The sequence below is a fragment of the Ranitomeya imitator genome, chromosome 3, assembly GCF_032444005.1.
Source record: "Ranitomeya imitator isolate aRanImi1 chromosome 3, aRanImi1.pri, whole genome shotgun sequence".
NCBI classification, from domain to species: Eukaryota; Metazoa; Chordata; class Amphibia; order Anura; family Dendrobatidae; genus Ranitomeya; species Ranitomeya imitator.
The window spans coordinates 433,123,065-433,145,716 of NC_091284.1; the positions used below are offsets into that span (position 1 = coordinate 433,123,065).

General features: G+C 41.7%; 1 protein-coding gene across 1 annotated transcript in view; it reads right to left on the bottom strand.

The window, feature by feature from the left end:
- Positions 1 to 579: 579 nt before the first annotated feature.
- Positions 580 to 22,652, bottom strand: part of SSC4D (scavenger receptor cysteine rich family member with 4 domains) — a 253,266-nt gene continuing 231,193 nt past the window's right edge. The window contains exons 6-9 of the mRNA XM_069759824.1: positions 17,082 to 17,162; positions 13,132 to 13,443; positions 4,725 to 4,802; positions 580 to 896 (exon numbers count right to left, since the gene is read on the bottom strand). Coding sequence (XP_069615925.1) covers positions 580 to 896; positions 4,725 to 4,802; positions 13,132 to 13,443; positions 17,082 to 17,162 — 788 coding nt within the window. The remainder of the gene's footprint in view (positions 897 to 4,724; positions 4,803 to 13,131; positions 13,444 to 17,081; positions 17,163 to 22,652) is intronic.

A 22,652-nucleotide genomic window follows, 5' to 3' on the forward strand; every position in this document is an offset into this window, starting at 1 on the left:
TTACAAAGTAATGAATTGTTATAATTTATTTCATTACCTTCTTTTCTTTTCTCCCAAACACCAGGCTGCAGTGCTATTTCAATAGTTCCTGTAAAGCTGCTTTCATCTGTTGCTCAGCAAGATTTCTACACTTATATTTAGCAGTCTGTGTTACTTTCCATCTGAGTCTCACAGCTTATAATGGTTGAATATAGTGTATAGACCTTGCTGATCAGCAGTTGAAGGGAACTACTAAAAGAGAATAACGTGAACATTGAAACAGCACTGAAGGATAGTGCTTAGGATAGAAGGAGGCATAATAGCATAATTATGTTTACTGCAAAAACGTTGCGGTGCCAGGAGATTAATTAAATAAAAAAAGCTGAGCTACTTTTTAAAGGTCATTTTCAAACTGCAGTATGTGTATTTTATTAAATAAAAAAACAACTATTTCTCTCATTGTAATTTTTTTTCCATTTACCATCATGTATTTTTGGTTTTAATGGGTTAATAAAGTGCAAAAATACAGTCAAGAGACAATACAGAATTATGTACATAATGTATACATTTACATATGTTCAGTATGGCTGAAGATGGAGTTTACAAAATTCCACACTTGACCCCAGCATCTTCAGAATGGTCACAATTATGGACATTCCAGCGGATATAGGAGCACTGCAATAGGGAACTTTCATTTCCCTGACACTTGACGTTGTCAAGGAATATTATGCCAGTGCCCTGTCCATACCATGCTTCTCCCCATGCCTTCATGGCTGCTCCACAGCCTAAAGAACGGCAAACCACTTTTGCTGCCTTTAGGTCCCATGCATCATCACATACAGTTCCCCACTGCAATAAAAAAAATATTTCCAAACGCCCTTCACATCGATGGCTTCCATTCACTAACCGGATAGACCCTGGAAACACAGAGAAAAATATGGTATTTTGTAATTCTAATGGTTGCACATTTTTATAAACTTCTATTTCACCTTCGGTTATCATCTGACACTTCAGAGATGTCACAATAAAGCTCTGTATCGGAGATTGTTCTGAAAACTTTCTGGAATTGATGGGAGTCACAGCTCACGGACATGTCAGAAGATAATTAATGGTTCAACGCTCCTTAAATGTTTTAAAAAGCTTTATTCTAACACTTCAACAACTAGGTTATAAGAATAGGTCAATAGTCAACTGTATACAGAATATATATTTTCATTGCTATTAACAATTGTGCCTTTATTGTAATTTGGCCATTTATTAATATGGAGCCATCACCAGGTTTTTGCCACCTAATCAGAGAGCAGCGTAATGTAGAGACAGACCCTCATTCTAGCGATGTGTCATTTACTTGGCTGCTTGCTGTAGCTTTTATCAGCAGGAGATTATTACTAGAGGACTAATAAATCTGCTGCCATATACAGTAGCATGTAAATGTTTGGACACCCCTGGTCAAAATAACTGTTACTGTGAACAGTTAAGCAAGTTGAAGATTAAATGATCTCTAAAAGGCCTAAAGTTAAACATGACACATTTCCCTTGTATTTTAGGCAAAAAAATATTATATTGTCATTTTTTTTTTCATTTTAAAAATTATAAAATGGAAAATGGGCCAATGCAAAAGCTTGGGCATCCTGCATGGTTCGTACCTAGTAGCATCTCATTTTGAAAGTATCACAACTTGTAAACAGTTTTTGTAGCCAGCCTAAAGTCTTTCTATTCTCATTTGAGGGATTTTCATCCATTCCTTCTTGGAAAATTCTTTCAGTTCTTTGAGATTCCTGGGTCGCCTTACGTGCACTGCTATTTTGAGGTCTAGCCACAGATTTTCAATGATGTTCAGATTAGGGGACTGTGAGGGCCATTCTAAAACCCTAAGCTCACATCTTTTGAGGTAGTTTAATGTGGATTTTGACGTGTGTTTAAGATCATTATTCATTTGTAGAAGCTTTTCAACTTCAGCCTTTTTTACAGATGTTATGTTTGCTTCACACATTTGTTAAAATTTTATTGAATCCATACTTCTCTACCTGTGAAATGTTCCCGATGCCATTGGCTGCAACACAACCCCGAAGCATAAGTGATTCTTTTCCTGAAATTCTATGTCCTTTTTTCTCCACACGGCACTTGTTTCCAAAATGCATCAGGCTTGTTTAGATGTTCTCTTGCATACTTCTCATGCTGAGCTTTGTGGTGAGGACACAGGAGAGGTTTTCTTCTGATGAATTTTGCAGTAAGGCCATATTTATGCAAGTGTCTCTGAACAATAGAAGAAGATAACAACTCCAGAGTCTGCTAAATCTTTCTGGAGGTCTTTTGCATTCAAGAACACGTTCTGATTTGCCTCTCTAGCAATTCTACGAGCAGCTGTCACTGAAATTTTGCTTGTTCTTCCAGACCTTATTTTGACCTCCACTTTTCCTGTTAACTGCCATTTTTAATTACATTTCAAACTGAGGAAGTTTTAACTTGAAAATGCTTTGCCATCTACTCAGCCTTCACTTGCCTTCTGGGCCTCCACCATTTTCATTTTTAGAGTGCTAAGCATCTGTTTAGAAGAACCCATTGCTGCTGTTTTTTGGCACAAAGTTAGAGGACACTTGGTTTTGATCAAGCTGTGAAATTTGAGTCATCTGGCCTTTCCTAAAGATGATAATGAGCAAACCATAACCCTCACAGTCTAAGGTCTGAAAAGTTGGTAACGTTATCGGAGTGCTCAAATCTCCAAGTGTGCCCAAATTTCAAACTTTTGCATGAGCCGATTTTCCTTTTTGTAATTTTTAAAATGAAAAAACAATATATATATAATATTGCCTAAAATACAAAGGGAAATGTGTCATCTTTAACCTTAGGCTTTTTAGGGATCATTTCATCTTCAATTTCCTTAATTGTTCACAATAACAGTAATTTTGACCAAGGGTGCCCAAACTTTTTCATGCCACTGTACATCACTGTAATCATGGTTTCTGGCCTTACGCTTTCCTACTCGGAGATGGGGTAGTAAAAGTCTAGTAACAGTTCCCTTTATTAACTATTAATGTCCTTTGGATAAATCAGATCTTTGACAGTTATCTGTACATAAAAGTGGCTTCTTTGTGCCTATATTTGAAAAACTAACTTCTTTTAGACAGAGGCCTTGTATATGTTGAGATTCATTACCCAGAAGTTTATAGAATGTTGGGTTATTTAAATAATGTAGTTGGCACAAAAAAGCAATTTTTAACATTTGAATGGAGTTGACCAGGACTAAAATATTATCCTTCTATAGGATAGGTCATGAATATTCAATCAGTGGGGGGTGAATTAACTTGAATAGGAAATAAGCGGCAGTACCCAGGAATGGACATTAAACAATGTATGGAGCCATGCTATTCTAACTCTGTACATTGTTTACAATTGCTAAAACAGATAAAAGCTGACAAGTGCAATTGATGTTGGAACAGCTACAATCTGATTCTGATGAGCTATCCAGTCAATAGTTCATGCATTTGCTAGTTCTGGACAAGCTTTTTAAACATATTACATTTAGAAAAGTATTTTTTTTTAGGTAAACCATTTTAAATAAAACCAATCTGGTCAACTGGGTACGTGAACTTGAAACTCTTGATTAGGGTTCGTAATGTTGGATATAGATATCAATTTGGATAAGATGGGTCCTTGGGTTCAGATCTACTGCAGTAATAAGTAATTTCAGATCAAATTACCAATTCTATAATACTTTATATCAGCAAAAATAAAGCTGAAATTCTTTAAAATGGAGACTTTGTTTACCATTTGAAGACTTGCCCTATTTTAGGCCTTCCCAACATAGACATTTTTTAGTGTTCTACATGAGATCTTTTGATCGATTTTCATCAATGCATTCTAAGAGCCATCAATTTTTGTTTTTCAATTCACAAAGCTGTTTGAAGGCTTTTTTACAGAACAAGTTTTAGGTTTTATGGCTACCATTTTAAGCTACAGAAATGCACCCTGCAGTACAATTCTGCCAATATTAAACATGCTGTATCCCAGCTGTCTTCAGAACCCATGGACCCTCTACCACAGTGGACTAACCAAAGGAACCATATGCTTCTGTCAAATGTGACATGCTATGGGTGCTATTGACTGCAGTGCCTAAGTGGTGAATAGATCTGGGCCTTCTTTTATCTTAGCTCTTTCACCAGGCCATATGGCTGTGCCATCCACTAGAGATACTATTATGTCCTATGGCAATTAGAACCCTCCAATAAGTACAACATAGTATGCCTTTTTTGTGGGAAGGGGCTAGGTGCTCCAATCATATTCTTTCATTAACCGGTCTCTTCGAATTGTCTCCTTAAAGGTTGCATCTCACATATTGTGCAAGGGCCACTACTTCCTCCTACCAAATTGAGGCCACATTTTTGCCTTGGGTCACCTTACCCTCTCGTCCATTCTATTTATATGGCATGATTCTGTCTACTTGTTAACCTGGACATCATGACACAAATCACATGAGAGGGGAAGCTGGAAACTACTTCACTCAACAATGATGTCCAGTGAGCACTTTGGAATTTGTTACACACTGCAGAGTGGAATGTCTACAATTGTCATAAAGTTGCAGGACCTACAAATCAGTAGAGGCACGGAGAATTGTGTCAAGTAATAGCAAGTACACTGTGATCTGGTCCAGCTGTGACAGAGTTCTGTAGGAGTACTGACCAGGGTCCTGAAAATCAATTTTATCAACTCTTAAGAGATTCCATTGAGTCTTAGGCCATACATACCATCTTTTGGAGGTGTTGCTAATTTAGTGGTCACATCAAAGCTGCTTCCTTTGAAAAACAATTCGGAGTCTCTCACACCTAAGAAATGTAATATATTGTTATTTCTTAATAGAATAATAATGGCAACATTCAAGGTTAGTAATAGAAATATGCAGCATATTGTGCTATTCATAATCTGGACACGACATTATTGAAGTGTGCTCCAACCAAAGCGCATTTATTTAAGAATGTAAAGAAGATTCATTTAAGGGAATGTCTCAAAATGGTTTTTTTATTCATAAGTTTTGATGATAATCACATTTTTTTTATAAAACAAGATAAAATGTACTGTTTTAACATTTATATTTTTAACATTTTCTTATCTGCAGCCACTGGGGCTGCCATTTTTATTTGCTTTTGTGCAAGTGTCTGAGCATGACATTTACATATCGCAAATACAGCACTTTCTGGCCATACAAAACTGTGGGTAGTGAGTGACTGTATCTCCTAAACTGTGGCCTCCTCTGCTGTAAACTCAGCACACACCCTGGGCTGCCCAGCACAAAGATGTCTGGGGAACCAGGTAGCATTTTTTGTAGCTCAATACTCAGGAGTGGATTAAGGATAGCCAGGGCCCCGGGCTGTTCAGACACTGTGGGCCACCCAGTCATGTGACGGGGTCATGCGACGGGGTCATCATATACCTGAAACAGATTATTCCAGAAAAATAGTTGCTGTGTTAAACTATAACCTGTCAAACATCCATTGATCTAGTCAATTTACCCTTCAGTTCAGTATATAGTATACAGTGTATAGTGTCAGTGTATAGGTCACACTGACTCACCAGTGACGTCTCTAGGTGAAGTCCTTCATCTTTCATCCAACACAGACCGCCATTACTTCATCCAGCCAGGACTCGTCTCTGCAGGAAATAACAGTTATCTCAAGCTCCGCTTGTAGAACACATTACTTAATTTTTCCCAACTTCTACATTACACCACATGAAGAAAAAGAGGCAACATAGTGTCACTCTACACAGTAACAGGACCGCCCTCCCCCATTTAAAACAGTATACTCAAAAAATTAAGTAAATACATCACTTTAGTAATAATATCCCTTAATTAGCCCCTATGGTAATAATATCCCCCATCCTGGCCCCGTGTATCTCATTCCTGGCTTCAGCCATATGTTCTCCCATCCTGCCCTCATGAGAATCCATCCTGCACCATATGATCTTCCCATCCTGCTCCATCAGTCTCCATTGTATCCATCCTGCCCCATGATCCTGCCTGATTTGTCTCCAATCCTGCCCTATGTCTTTCATTCTGCCCCATGTCTCCAATTATGCCCCCGTATCTACATTCTGCCCATGTCTCCAGTCCTGCCCTCAGTGTGTCCAGCATCTCTGCCCCCAGTGTGTCCAGCATCTCTGCCCCCCAGTGTGTCCAGCATCTCTGCCCCCCAGTGTGTCCAGCATCTCTGCCCCCCAGTGTGTCCAGCATCTCTGCCCCCAGTGTGTCCAGCATCTGTGCCCCCAGTGTGTCCAGCATTGCCCCAGACAGTGTGTCCAGCATTGCCCCAGTGTCTCCAGCATTGCCGCCAGTGTGTCCAGCAATCATCTACCCCAGTGTGTCCTCCAGCATATTGCCCCCAGACAGTGTCCAGCATTCTGGCCTGCCCGGGCCCCCTGGATTGCCGTTAGCAAAAAAAAAACGAGCTCTCCTCACCTGACCTGCGCTCCACGTGGCAAGCTCCCTCCAGCAGTGCGCACTCGACAATGACGTCAGACACCGGCGACGTGTGCACTGCGCCTGCGGCCGAATTCAGTTGCCAGCCTCCAATTGGCTGGCGGCTGTTGTTAACTATTGACATGCAGGCGCGCGTCCGCACGTCAATAGGTGAAACTGCCGCAGCGCCGGTAGGGGCCCAGTGAGCAGATGAGATGGGGCCCAATGCAGGCCCCCTCTCTGCCCAACGGGCCCATAAATGATACGCCAGTCAGGGCACGGGCAGTAATGCCCTGATGGCGGCGGGCAATCTGAGCGGTAGCCCAGGGCCCCCCCACACCACTGGGCCCTGGGCTACCGCCCAGATTGACCCTATTATAATCCGCCCCTGCCAGTACTCTGCACTGAACTACGATATCCCCCCAATTGCTCAGTGTTCAGCGGTGTGTAGTGACAGGAAGTCTGGACAGCGGTGGTGAGAGAAGGTTCAGGGCTGTGGTTGCTAATGCTAGACTATATAGTTATCCTCACAGCTGGAAGACACTTTTACAATATAAGCACACAAACTGCAGTGTGATCCAACTGGTCTCAATCACCATCATGACTGAGAGGACCGGAGCAGAGCTGTGAACAAAGTGAAGATGGCGCTATGTGAGTAAATCAATACATTTCACTACAGTACTTACAATTTTACACAGGTTGCAGGAATACAAATATTAATGGGAGTTCTTCTTTACAAATAAATTAAAAAACTGAAAATACTTTCTATCACCGCATTTATAAGTCCACTATCAAAATGTAATTTTATGGTATATGCTATAGACAGAAATATAATCAAAAAGGCAGAATGTATTTTTTTCGGTCACCCCACCTCCTTAACAAATTATAGACTGTTCATGTCTTTGTCAGTGGGCAAACTTACAAAATCAGCAAGGGATCAAATACTTATTTCCCCCACTGCACGTATCAATAAAAGCATCAGCTCATCACACAAAATAAAAAAAACCCTCACATCTCTCCATCGATGGGCAAATAAACGGGTTTTAGAAAATGGTGCCACAAAACAAATTTTTTTCTATATTTTAATTTTTTTAACTTCTGATCTTTTGCTCAACAATATATTTAAAAAAATTATCATTTTTATCATGCAGTGAATGTTAATAAAATCTCCACAAAAATTGAGGAATTGTGTTGCATTTTCATACTGCACTGTGGGGAATGGACACCATTTTAATTTTCATTTCACTTAGCAGAAAAGTCAGAATCAACGCTGACAACAGACTTCAGTGACACTGTTCACATGTCAGTATCACATTATAGTGATCTTTTTGCAAATGCCCAGAAGGGGAGGAGAAGTGACATCACACACATGAGCAGATCCCGCCCACTTTTACTACAGTTGTAATCTGAACTAGCCGCACACTAGGTTTTCATGAAAGATTTTAACAGCTGCTCCCCCAGAGTTTAAAAGTTGAACATATCAAAACTTTTTAAATAATTCAATATTTAAAAAAAAAATTAAGGCATTAATATTTTTTCCAATTTATATTTTTCTTTATGACACATTCCTTTTAAATAGAACACTTTTAAATGGGTTTTATTACAATAAAAATGGATCTTATCTAAAGGGAAATGCACCCTTTTTCTATGTCAGGCTTAGGGCTCATTCAGATGTCAGGTATTTTGTGTAAAGTGCTATTTGTGTTTTTCACACATAGCACTCGTACCTATGATAGACTGCGGGGCTGTTCACGTGTCTATGATTTTTAGCGGACTGAGTTGTTCATGCAAACTCACAGAGAATAATCCAACTGTCGGATCAAACTTGACAATGTAAGTCTATGACTCTGTGAAAAACATTGGACAGCACTCAGATGCCATCACAGACAGTTTTCACAAATAGAGGAAGGTGGGAAAAAAATTCACATTCGAAAAAAAACTGATGAAAATCCGACCAAACTTTAACAAAACTTGGATGACCCACTGATAAAAATCTTATTAAAATCATTGATGGAACTCGGTCCTTTTTTCTCACGTGAAAAAAAAGTTGATGTCTGAATGAGGCCTTACCTATGTTGCCTTATAACTAGTATTCTAAATAGCTTTAACCAAATTAGAACGCCCCTGCCAGTAAGAGCCTATATGTAGCATGTTGCAGGGTGGTGGCCATGGGCGAAATATTGTTTTCCACACCCCACCACGCTACATGAAAATGGGGGTCCTTGCTAGCTGTATGTTCTTGTTACCTGGGCGTAACACCTCTAAAGACCATATGCTGCTGTTCTACTTGGCAGGCTAGGACCAAATGTTACAGCGACGAGTGAGGGAGACCAAAGTCCATAAATAGACTTCTTTTACTGACCATGAACTTGAAAAGAACTATGTATATCAGATAATGGGCACAATTCTTCACAAATGTTTCTATTACATTAGGCAGACATGGGTACTTCTCGGTTGCATTTAATAATGCTTCATCTTCCTTGCACGTTATACTCTTGCACCTCATGATAATCCAGAAACCGATTATTCGAGACATCATCCTCCCTTGTGAGGGCCGCATGGGTTGAGGCGTAATGCTATGGCTGCTCACAGCTACTTTCAGTTCCCAACTGACTGAGGACCACACTGTTTGAGGTACTTTGGTACAACTCCTCACTAGAAAGTCCGTTGCTTTCCGTAGGAGAATTTAGGTCCCAATATGTCAACAATAGCTTCCTTTGAATATAGACAATTGAGCTTCCTTTCACCATAGACCACTGTTCACTAGCATCCTGCTGACACTATTCTTTCACTGCTTTCAATCCTCTTTAAATGGGCCTTCTACTCCCCCTTGGGAAAAGTTCTGTAGCATTTAATTGGCCTCCCTGGCCTGGATTTCAATCTGTTAAATGTCTCTTAACATTTTCTGGTCCTTAGGACGTATTATCTGATTTCTTCCTTATCATACAACACACTTTTTAACATGCAATTCTGCAAGCTATTACACCTTAGGTCTTTCACTACTAAATGTTAGGCCCTATCTGATTCACTACCATGAATCTGTCTCTGGACCTCCCATTCTGGGCTAGTCCCAACTATTAACTCTAACTATACCCAACTAAGAGCATGCAAATTACTAAACAGACTAAATCACATTTAAAACTATGCAATGCATTACATACTAACATCATATCTTCAAGACCAGTTGTGGGCAGTACCTCCACTTCCTTACACATGTGTGCTCTCTGTCTGAATACTAACAGATATCATGAATGCATGCTCAGCTATAGCAGGCGAAGGGTGCTGATGAACAATGCGATTTGAAGCAAATTAGAAGACCAATGATTGGGTTACAAAGGTATGCCTAATGTAAATAAAATGGTACATTTCTGGTATTGAATACGATTTCTGAAGTGCATTATTCTTCCAAGATCTTCTAGATGAGATGCAATTTTTACCTTGGTAAAACTCTTTTAAAACCACACTCCTGTTGAGTTTTCTACTGCAGCACTGGAGTGGTGTCACTAATCTAAGTTCCCTGCATTTAGTCTTATACTTACCAGCCTCTGTCTTCATCTTTTATTGACGCAGCTCTGCTGCTATGGTCAGTCTCAAGCAGTTTGTGACCTGCTGAATCGCTCCAGTGTTTGCTGGGCAAGCCAGAGGTCATAATAGCTCAGTGTGAGTCTGAAAGCCAGAGAGCCGTTCTCAGACTTAGGGCAGAGACAGACTGTCGTATTTTTCGTGCGAGAACCGCATCGCACTGCACTGACTGGCTGGCACCTCTCCTGTCCTGAGCAAGGCTGGTTGCACATTTGCGTTTTTTGCCGCTGCGTTTTAACGCTGACGCTGTGTTAAGGACTGGCGGAACGCACCAAGTATAGATGATATGAAACTAGGTGCGTTCGCAGTCCGAGGTCCACCGTGCAGGTAAAAACGCAGCTGCTAGTAAGACGGACTATATGGCGGTACTATAAGTATACACGCACGGGTTAACTTCACCCTGCGTGAAGGAAGCGATCCTGTTGAGTCACAGGACCGCGGTACCGCACATAGAGCGCGAGCAAGAAGTCAGCGAACACAATCCCAACACAGGATTGAAGTCCAATTAGACCACTTGCTGGCACAACACCGCAACTGGGTGTGTAAGGAAACTATTAAAATAGTATATAAAGGCACGAGAGTGCATGCAGTGCCGCACTGACGGACGCCACTAATCACCCAGGCTTGGGTAAGGAAAGCGCAGAGGAAGCGCACGGCGCCGTACAGGCGGTCACAGCAACTAGACGCTGTTATGTGTGTAACGTGCTGTTGGATAAGTCAGGCGCTAGATAGCAAACATACACCTTCCGCGAACAGTCATCCAATAGGGAGGGTATTTTAAAGAGCGACTTTCACTCACAACACACACACATATTATCAAGACAATACTAGCGCATGGCCGTGCGGTCATGCGCAGTTTATATAGTTGCAGCACAGTAAGCTGCTACCGAAGTTTTGCCCTTTCAGGACCTTCCTGGAGGACCAATGGAATGTGCTGCAGTACCTGAGCATGTGACCCTTGATATCCAACGGGAGATCTTGCCCTGGGCATGCTCAGTGTGTGAAAATAAGGACTTAGTCCCAGAGAAGCCTGCTCGCTGCAGATCAGTGCAGGGTACAACAGGAGAGCCAGAAAAGGCAGTAGTAACCCTCTGCACAGAATCAGTCCCAGCAAGACGCTGGGAGCGATGCCTCCGCTGAGCAGACCCCACTGCGGCCGATGCAGAATGGGAGACCGCAGCAGACACGGATCGAGATTCCTCCTGTGCAGCAGAGGAAACTCGACTCCTAACACGCTGCGTTTTTTTCCCTATATTTAACATTAAAAAAGCATGCTTTTTTTTGTATGCGTTTTGCCGCGTTTGCCGACGCATGCGTCATTTCTATGCTTGCATTTTGTTGCGGAAATGCAACATGTAATAATTTCTAGAGATGTTTTTTTGCCGCAAAAAACGTATTGATGTCTATGTAAACGCATGCGTTTTTAAGCACATGCGTTTGGTTGCGTTTTTTAACACACTGATAAGCCACCCCCCACCATCAAGGTGATAAAGGGATCCAAACCCTAACCCTAACCCATCAAGGTGATAAAGGGATCCAAACCCTAACCCTAACCCATCAAGGTGATAAAGGGACCTTAACCCGGACCCTAACCCTAACCCTAACCCATCAAGGTGATAAAGGGATCCAAACCCTAGCGCTAACTCTAACCCATCAAGGTGATAAAGGGATCCAAACCCTAACCCTAACCCTAGGGATCCAAACCCTAACCCTAACCCTAGGGATCCAAACCCTAACCCTAACCCATCAAGGTGATAAAGGGATCCAAACCCTAACCCTAACCCTAACCCTAGTGATCCAAAACCTAACCCTAACCCTAGGGATCCAAACCCTAACCCTAACCCTAGCCATTTCCATTTATAGTGGGTTTTCTAGTTGATTTTTATGATTGGCAGCTGTCACACACTAAAGACGCTTTTTATTCCAAAAAATATTTTTTTGCGTTACCACATTTTGATAGCTACAATTTTTCCATATTTTGGTCCACAGAGTCATGTCACACGCCCTCTGTAGTCCCATTGGCGGTGTCTGGATCTTGATTTTTCTCTTGTGAAATTTCTCATCATGCTTTTAAAAAATGCAAACGCGGTAAAAAACGCATGTAAACGCGTCAAAACGCAGCTTTTTTTACTGCATACGAAAACGCATGCGTCTAAAAAACACAGCGTTTGAACGCATTTACATGCGTTGTTTTCACCACCTGTGGATGCGTTTTTAACGCTGCATTTTTTAATGCAAATGTGAAACTAGCCCAAGAGAGTGTGATGGATTACGATGCAGCTGTCAAGCTCAGGTCAGGAGAGCCAACAGCCAGTACAAGGTTTACGATGCGATTCTCGCACGTTAAATATGGCAGTCTGTCTCTGCCCTTACATTGAGAACTTGTGACTGTTACCTCTGACTTCTGGTCAGTCAGAAGTCGTGGTTAGGAGATGGCGGATCGGGACTAGAGCAGTGCAGGGAAGAGCTGAAGATGGTGGCTGGTAAGTACAAGACTAGGGTAAGGGAATTTAGTTTAGTAGCACCACTCCAAGACTGAAATAAAACGCTGGAGTGGTGCTTTAAGCCATTTTACACTTTTATAATGAAACTCGTACATAGAGAAATGCAAGAATGTAGAGTAGTTCACTTATTAGTGCGGTACTGTGTGCTCCAGAGTTACTTTCTTTGTTTTAAAAGTGTCATAGTTTTTATGTCGGAACTTCACAGATCTGGCCCTGAAACACCATGACTAGTGATGAGCGAGTATGCTCGTTGCTCGGGTGATCTCCGAGTATTTGTAAGTGCTCAGAGATTTAGTTTTCATCGCCTCAGCTGAATGATCTACATCTGCTACACAGTTTTAATACATGTGGGGATTCCCTAGCAACCAGGCAACCCCCACATGTACTCAGGCTGGCTAGCAGCTGTAAATCATTCAGCTGGGGCAACAAAAACTAAATCTCTGAGCACATAAAAATACTTGGAGATCACCTAAGCGTGCTCGGGAAAACCAGAGCAACGAGTATACTCGCTCATCACTAACCATGACACCATGGAGAAAACACAACATAATAGGCTACATTCACGTTGCCTTTTGGTTATACAGTTGGCTTATGAATCAGGTAAAACATATTCACCTTGACAAATTACACCAGCATCTTCATGATGTCCACAATTATGCTGCCCCCAACCTAGGTTGAAGCATTCGATTAGATCTTTCTCAGTACCAACACAATCTACATTATCAAGGAGGATGGGACCACTGCCATAGCCAAAATAACTAAGAGTTGTAGCCACAATGGCAGGACCACAACCCATCTGCTTGCAAACCACCTGTGCGTTGTTGTAATCCCAGTCATCATCACATACAGTACCCCAAGTATTCTGATAAAGCACTTCCACTCTTCCTTGGCAGCTGCTATTTCCATTTACTAGTCTAATACTGCCACCTGGTGGGTAAAAGGGAAGAACAATTAATGTAACAAAATATGTTGGTTTTTTTTTAATACAAAGCTAACAGTTTTTACCTAAATAAGACTGCTTATTTTCTTTTATGTAGAACAATTAGTATTGAACAATTATTTTACATTTGTGGTTTATTACTTCAATTAAAATTATGAAAATGCAACCTTGCATCATTTTCTGATTGCATTGGATATTATTTTCTTCTGAAAAGCAATAATCTGCCTTTATTTTTCCTTTATTTCTTTAAAGAAGTTTAGTTGGGTGTATGAAAGAGGTATTGCCTCCTTTAAATTGCTACTATTTTATGTAGGTAATTGGCTTCTTTGTCTCGTGAAATTGAGGTCTGTTTAAATTGATTTATAGTAATTACAAAGAAGTTTATTCAAACCAAAGGAGACTCCATTAGAAATGCTTTCTTACATGATAATTGATCTGTTGTCCCTAAATGCAAGGGTCGACATGCTTCAGTGTATTTTATGTATGGATCAAACAGTTGCATATATCTCTAAACATTGAAAATTCTGCTTTAAAACAAATAATCTAATTATGTTATGATCTGGACTGGATTGGAGGTTTTACTATTACAATCACTAGTGGGATGACAGGGTGGTAGCATAGTCAGTAGGGAAATCAGAAGTCGGTCCACAGGCGTGTCAGTTTAACAAGAAGCAGTGAAATCCCTGAAAAGCCTTTGCAGGATGTGCCATTAATGAGGAGAGACTGCCATCAGCAGGCCAGGCAAAATCAAGCGGAACCGAATGGTGCTGGAATATTTGCAGGGGGAGCGACTTTGTGTGCTGGACCTGATCAGGTGACTCACAGGAAGGACTTCCTGGATATTAAAGCCCTGTGTACCAAATCGCAGACAGATTTGGCTCCAGGGATGTTGCTGAGGCCTACACTGGCCTCAACAGAAAGCCTATGACAGCAAGGTGTCGGCCATCGCCTGACAAGGCCCTTATAGCGCTAACATACTCCGCAGCGCTTTACAGTTTGCACACATTATCATCCGTGCACCACGCCAGTAAAGCTCAAGAGACCAGATGTCGCCCTTCAAGAGCCGAGGCCTGGTCCACTTAAGTCTAATCCTGAGAGACTTCCAACGACGGTCAAGCAGAGAAGATCCGTGAGGAGACTGCAACAGGTGGGACATGCCTACGACTGTGGAAGAACAATGCATGTGAGCAGAGTCATCACTTCCAGCTATCCTCTATGGTACCAGGGTCAGCTGGTATTATGGTCTCTGGTTGGGAGGGGGCTCGTTTATATAGGGTGTTCAATCAGGAAATCACAAGATCAAGCCTATCAGAAACAATACAGGTAGTGGTATCTGGACTGGCAAAGAACTGTCTAGAGAGCTGAATAGCTCAAGTGGAAGAGCTGGTGCACTGGAGTTGCAGAGTTTGAGTTCTGAAAAACTACATTGTAGAAAATTACATCATCATGGGCACATCTGAAGGCTACCAGTTTGGACAAAACCTTTTCATATTTAGCCTACATTGTACCACAATGTAAATATGGTGACAATAAGTATTTCACATAGCTGAATGGACGGTCCTATTCTCATCTTCTAAAACTAAATTTCCCAGCAGTACCTTGCTTCTCCTAAGTGTTTCAGACCTCTCTCTCTCCTCTCTGCTGTGTGTGTTCATGACTAGCCCTTCCTCTCCGAATTATCATAAAACTAATCTAAAACTAAAATATCACATGGTCGTAAGTATTCAGACCCTTTGCTAAGACACTCATATTTAAGTCACATGCTGTCCATTTCTTTGTGATCCTTCTTGAGATGGTTCTACTCCTTCATTGGAAGCCAGCTGGGTTTAATTAAACTGATAGGACTTAATGTGGAAAGGTACACACCTGTCTATATAAGGCTGGTTTCACATTTGCATTTAAAAATGCAGCGTTTTAAACGCAAACGCATGTGGTGAAAAAAACGCATGTAAATGCGTGCAAACGCTGCGTTTTTTAGACGCATGCATTTTTGCATGTGTTAAAACAAACGCGGCGTTTTGACGCATTTACATGCGTTTTTTCCTGCGTTTCCGTTTTTGAAACTCATGATGAGAAGTGTGTGACAGCTGCCAATCATCAAAATCAACTAGAAAACCCACTATAAACATAATTAGCTAGGGTTAGGGTTAGGATCCCTAGTAACCCTAGGGATCCTAACCCTAACCCTAGGGACCTTAACCCTAACTCTAACTCTAGGGATCCTAACCCTAAGGGATCCTAACCCTAACCCTAGGGATCCTAACCCTAACCCTAGGGACCCTAACCCTAACCCTAGGGATCCTAACCCTAGGGATCCTAACCCTAACCCTTAGGGTTAGGGTTATGGTTAGGGTTAGGGTTAGGATCCCTATGGTTATGGTTAGGGTTAGAGTTAGGGTTAGGATCCCTTTAGGGTTAGGGTTGGGGTTAGGGTTGGGGGGTGGCTTATCAGTGTGTATTCTTGTGTTTTTCTATTGAAACGCATGCGTTTAAAAACGCATGCAAACGCATGTGCTTAAAAACGCATGCATTTACATAGACAGCATGTGTATTTTTGTGGCAAAAAAACGCCGCTAGAAATTACTACATGTTGCATTTCTGCAACAAAACGCAAGCATAGAAACTAAGCATGCGTCGTCAAAACACGGCAAAACGCATGCAAAAAACGCATGCGTTTTTAATGTTAAGTATAGAAAAAAAAGCATGCGTTTTTTGCGCTAAAACGCAGCGGCAAAAAACGCAAATGTGAAACCAGCCTAAGACCTCACATCATGAGGTCAAAGGAACTTGCCAAGGAGCTCAGAGACAGAATTGTGTCAAGGCACAGATCTGGCCAAGGTTACAACAGAATTTCTGCCGTTCACCTTCCAACAAGACAATGACCCTAAACACACAGCTTAAATAACAAGAGTGGCTTCTGAACAACTCTGTGACCATTCTTGACTGGCCCATCCAGAGCCATGACCTAAACCCAATTGAGCAACTCAAGGGTCTGAATACTTATGACCATGTGATCTTTCAGTTTTTCTTTTTTAATAAAATAGCAAAAATTACTACATTTCTGTTTTTTTCAGTCAAGATGGGGTGCAGAGTGTACATTAATGTGAAAAAAATGAACTTTTTAGAATTTACCAAATGGCTGCAATGAAACAAAGTGTGAAAAATTTAAAGGCGTCTGAATACTTTCTGTACCCACTGTATGGGACCTTATCCACAGCTCCCAGATTTCCATCGCATGTCCTGGAATATTTCAGAATCATTTCTGCATGAAAAGTATCAATTGTTGGACTGGTGATATTGGTAAAGGTTTGTAAGTATCCCAATAAAAATTAAAATATATGGAATAAATGTGCATGTCTCTTAGGTTTCTAATATTATAGAGGTGTGTAGATATTTCTTTACTATGTTTAATTTGATAGCAAAGGATATAAATATTAGGAAAAAAGGTAAAAAGAAAATAACTAACTTTTCCTCCACGGCTGTAAAAATACTGTTGTGATCAAATCTCTCTCTGAAGAAGGTTGACTTCCTCTCCATGTAACTATAAACAGAGAGAACATGCATAGTAAATTGTGTGTTATCAAATATACCATATAAATACCTCAAGTTAATATGTCTCATTTACCTGTGGCAGTGTCACTAAATGACTCTGCAGTGTCATGGGCCATAGGACTGCTGCTTGGAGTTGTAGTTAAAATTCCCAGACCTGGACATTAGTAAATTATAACACAACAAGAGAAAAAATATGTGGATTAAGATATTTCAGTTTTTTTTAAATTATACAAAAATGGAAATATATTGAAAGTATAATTTATTCTATGCGTTGTTTATTCTATGTCATGTTTGATAAGTATACATGCATTGTCACAGCTTGGGTTGGTAACAACCCAGGGCAAGGTACGTACAGTTTTTGACATGCAATAACGCGTGCTTGGAAAATACAGCAGCTCAGTGATGTGACTGCTCTCAAAGACAGCCGTCGGTACACTGACAGAAGGTAATTGCTCCCGCAGTGTATCACTGAGCTGCCATGAGAGAGTTTACTGGAGTTCATCAGCTGATCAGCTCCAGTGATCTCCCTTACGGCATCACTGTTGCATGGGAAAGTTCTCAAGCAGTGATGCCGTAAGTGAGAGCACCGGAGCTGATGAACTATGGTGAACTCTCACGGCAGCTCAGTGATACACTGCGGGAGCGATTACCTCCTGTCAGTGTATCGCCGGCGGTCGGGTAGAGCAGTCGATGTGACTGTTCTACATGTGAGATCGCCGTGGGACTCCTGGACTACAGCAGATAGGGGAGTATGTGTTGGTTAATTATTTTACATTATTTCTAGATTAGGGCATCGGGGATTGGGCATTAAGGTGTGTATAATTTTTTTATTTTTATGTGAATATGTATGCAATTTTGCACTTAGGCACTTTACTCACATTCAATAAATCTATCTCTGTTCCGCTATCTAGTTGTCAGTATCTAATGAAACAAAAAGAAAAAGTGAGCTGCACAGCTGCATTATCCAAAAAGACGCTAAATGGAGACTTTCAGTCAGTGGTAATCCAATACATAGACGGAGGTGCTCGCATTAAAATGAGAAATCAAGTCATAGCAAATCATAGAACAAATGCGGCAGCACTCAACGGTCCTGTAGTCAGAAGTTCCTTTATTCAAATGTGTGGAAAAAACATCTTCATGGCTCAGGGAAACAGGGCAGTGAGAGGAGTGTGCAGGAGGAGACGACGGCCGTTTCGCGCTTGAAACAGCGCTTCTACGGGTCCATCTGCATGCTGGCTGCTTGTTGCGGCCCTGGGGGTGATGATTTCCACCAGCTCTTCCTCATCGACTGCTGTACAACCCGCACGAGTTCTGACAACTGTGTGCCATTTTCTGTGAGATCCTCCTGCTGCGGGTCTCGCCTCTCGCTTGTCACAGGAAAAATGGTGCAGAATGCCTTCATGTGTGCCTGACTCCACCTCTTCCAAGGCCAAACTACTGGCATGACCGCTGCGTCACACTACACTCCCAGCTGCTCCGCCTTTAGACGTGGACCCTTCCAGCGCATTTTCTCACATATCGCGCTACACCTCACACTGCATCACACCTACCTCCAGAATGTATATCCTATTTCAGGCTGACCTCTGACCACTGGGACCATCATTCTTTAGGCAGTCACTCGGGGGGTCTGAACATCTTTTTGCGCTCTCGGGCGCCATGCACACCCACGATAGGCGGCGCTTCTCTTCACTGCCGCAGTCGCCATCTTGGAATCCATGCTTCGTGCAGCCATCTTGGGCTGCATGTATTCCACCACTCTTTCATCTGCGCCATAAACCATATTTTCCCCGCTTTCTTCACGTGAGGTAATCGCATCCTGCTGACTACGCAAAATGTAAGAAGCCCAAGTGAGGTAGTCGTGGGTGAGCTTTGGTCCCCACTCGCTTTGGCATTCTACAGACCAGGAGTGTCTCAGTCCCAGTGTGCTGCTGAGTATGTGGTGCTTTCCACTTATTTCTGGCCTGTAGGCTTCTTATGACTCCAGGAATCCTTCTTCTGGAACCAGGGCAGCAATTAACTCAGGAGACACGTGGTTCATAAAAAACAAACTTTTACTTTGTGAATGGCAGTCTGTACAAGCAGATTCAAAGGATAAGGCCCAATGGGTTGTCATCTTTCACACAGTTATCGGATACAACTTCAGCCTTTGTTCTCGGTATAGATGGCATGTCCCTATGTCTAGCTTTCCTAACTCCTCACCTCTAGCAGTATATCTGGATTGCAATACCTTCTGCCCCATGTAGTCTGAGTCCTTCTTTCCCGGTAGCTTCACAGGCTGAGTGTGCCTCTGGTCCCCGACGTCCATCTCGAGGTTGCCTCAAACCACTAGATCAAATCACACAGAAGGGTATTTGCGGCAATCCACTGCCCCGAGAATTAGGCTCACACTGTTCCTAGAAGCCTCAGTACTGCTACGTTACTCACTGCTGCCCTCACACTGACTGACTGTCACTTTCTGAACTTGCCACTAACACTTAGTTCCCCCTCCCAAACTGAGCGTTCCACTACAGTTAACCCTGTCCCAGCTAACTGCAGCCCCAGTGGGTGTAATACCTTTATCACATACATGAGGATCAAATACATTTAACCTTTGAGTGTCAGGGAGCAATCCATCAGCTCCCACCATTGTTATATTTAGGCACACCAGGGGCTCTCCAACAGGTGGCGCTATAGAGTTTAAGTCCTCTTTTTCTCAGAAGAGGCAATTTGCATATTTAATTTCAGAGGAGCACTGCACAGCGAATAAGCCTCCTTACCTTGACAAGCCAGCTGGTATGTCACTCTCCATAAGGAGAAACATTACCCCTTGACCCCAGTCCAGAGCCTCTCACCTAGCCAAATCAGTTCTCATGCTTCGCACTGACGAGGGCCAAAAGCCCGAAACACCGTTTCTGCGAATTGAGATACTGATTTGGTTTATATTCTAAGTCATATTGCACGACTTGTTAAAGGGTTGATTGTGACTTGTAGGATCGCTACTTCCAACAGGTGGCGCTATAGAGTTTAAGTCCTCTTTTTCTCAGAAGAGGCAATTTGCAAATTTAATTTCCCAGAGGAGCATTGCACGGCAAATAAGTATCCTTACCTTGACAAGCCAGCTGGTATGTTACTCTCCATAAGGAGAAACGATACCCCTTAGACATATCAAAGAAATTTTACCACTACCATGAAGTACAATATGTCATGAAAAACCAATCTCAGAATCACCGGGATCCGTTGAAGTGTTCCAGAATTATGACCACATAAAGTCATAGTGGTCAGAATTGTAAAATTTGGCCTGGTCATTAATATGCAAACCACCTTCGGGGGGGGGGGGGAGAGGTTAAAAATTTTTGCATTTCTTAAATTCATACAGGGAAAAAACACATGCACTTGAGATTTATGAAATCTGATAGCTTTTACCAGTACCATAAAACACAGCTTCTTTTCTGAAGAATAACAACACCGCCAAAAAAAAAATGCCGTATTTGAACACAGCCTTATTGTACAGAGTTATGCTGCCTGGTCATTTTTATTAGTCAATGAACGTCAAAAAATCAAAACCCCCCAAATAATGGCAGATTTTATTTTCATCACTAGCTGAAGAGCCCGGCGTTGCCTGGGCATAGTAAATATCTGTGGTTAGCACCTCACTTATCTTATTTTCCCATCACGCCTCTCATTTTCTCCCTTACACCTCATTTTTCCCCTCACTCCTCTTATTTTCCACCTCACTCCTCTCATTCCCCCCTCACTCCTCTCATTCCCCCCTAACACTTGTCATTTCAACCTCACATCTGTCATTTTCTGATCACTCCACTATTTTCCTCACTCCTTTCATTTTGCACTCACACCTCTCATTTTCACCTCATCACCTCAGTATATACCTGAATGTCATCTCCTTCTATATATAGTATATACCTGTATGTCATCTCCTCCTGTATATAGTATATACCTGTGTGTCATCTCCACTGTATATAGTATATATCTGCAACCAGAACCAAACCAAAGAATGGTAGCCGTGCGGCACTAGAACCACAATTTTTCACATGTGTGTGGAAAAGCGTTGGCAGCGTCGGCTGCAGCACTATCAAGAAAAAACAGCTCGGGGTGGTGCTCACAGAACAATCTACAAAGGACCAAAGGCTTCACTGACGGTATATCAGAAAAGAAAGTATGGCACTCACCCCTGGAGATGCTGTGATGAAGTCCTTTATTTGCTACGAACAGCAATCAGGTACATATGGAGAGGCGGCAGGACGTGAACAGGAGAGGGTGCGGGGAACCGGTAAGGACCACGGCCGTTTCGCGCAAGGCGCTTCAACGGGTCCAGGTGGCGAGTTTTGAGTGGCGACTTTTGTGTTTCGACTTTTATGTGGCGAAGTTGGTGTATTTGTGGTAAAATGTGTGCTGAGGGTAATATGTGTTCAAGCACGTGGTAGTGTGTGGCGCATTTTGTGTGTGTGTTCATATCCCCGTGTGTGGTGAGTATCCCATGTCGGGGCCCCACCTTAGCAACTGTACAGTATATACTCTTTGGCGCCATTCTCTCATTCTTTAAGTCCCCCTTGTTCACATCTGGCAGCTGTCAATTTGCCTCCTACACTTTTCCTTTCATTTTTTCCCATTATGTAGATAGGGGCAAAATTGTTTGATGAATTGGAAAGCGCGGGGTTAAAATTTCACCTCACAACATAGCCTATGACGCTCTCGGGGTCCAGACGTGTGACTGTACAAAATTTTGTGGCTGTAGCTGCGACGCCTCCAACACTTTTCCTTTCACTTTTTCCCCATTATGTAGATGGGGGCAAAATTGTTTGGTGAATTGGAAAGCACGGGGTTAAAATTTCACCTCACAACATAGCCTATGATGCTCTCAGGGTCCAGACGTGTGACTGTGCAAAATTTTTTGGCTGTAGCTGCGACGGTGCAGATGCCAATCCCGGACATACATACATACATACATACATACATACATACACACACATTCAGCTTTATATATTAGATTTCACTGCACTTGGAATGTTTTACAATTTGTTCAGTGAATTATATGGTTAAATGAACAAGGTTATTCAAAAGTACCATTTGTGCCATAACAAAGTAGTCATCATATGGCTGTGCTGAGAAAAAAAAACAAGAAAAAAAGTTAAGGAAGAAAAAACAAAAAATCTAAAAATGCAAAAAGAAAAGTCTTAAAATGGCTTAAAAATATATTTCTGGAGTTGATCAATGAGATTTCTTCGTCAATTCTCTGACTCCCTTGAACTTTTCAGCTTCTATAAGTTATACACACCTTAATGCAGACAATAAAGGACGGTTAACTGTGTCTCCAATGTGTCTCTATAATATGCACCATCCTCTCTGTCATATGGAATTTCAATAACATTTGAAAAAAAAAACAAGCACATTTTTTACAGACTTATGTCTAATTAACAGAAGTGTACTTTATATGAATAGCGTTTATTCTTGACCACCTGATAAAGGTGACAACATAGGCAAAAGGTTAAATGTGTTGTCTTCCTAATTCCCAGATCACAAAAAAGAGTGTGGGTTGCAGTACAGCGATTATGAATGTTTTAAAAGAAGAAACGTAGCAGAGAATAAATTAAAAAAGGCCTGCTATTCAGGGATCTTCACTGTAACTTATTGCTTCTTAGAATGGAAG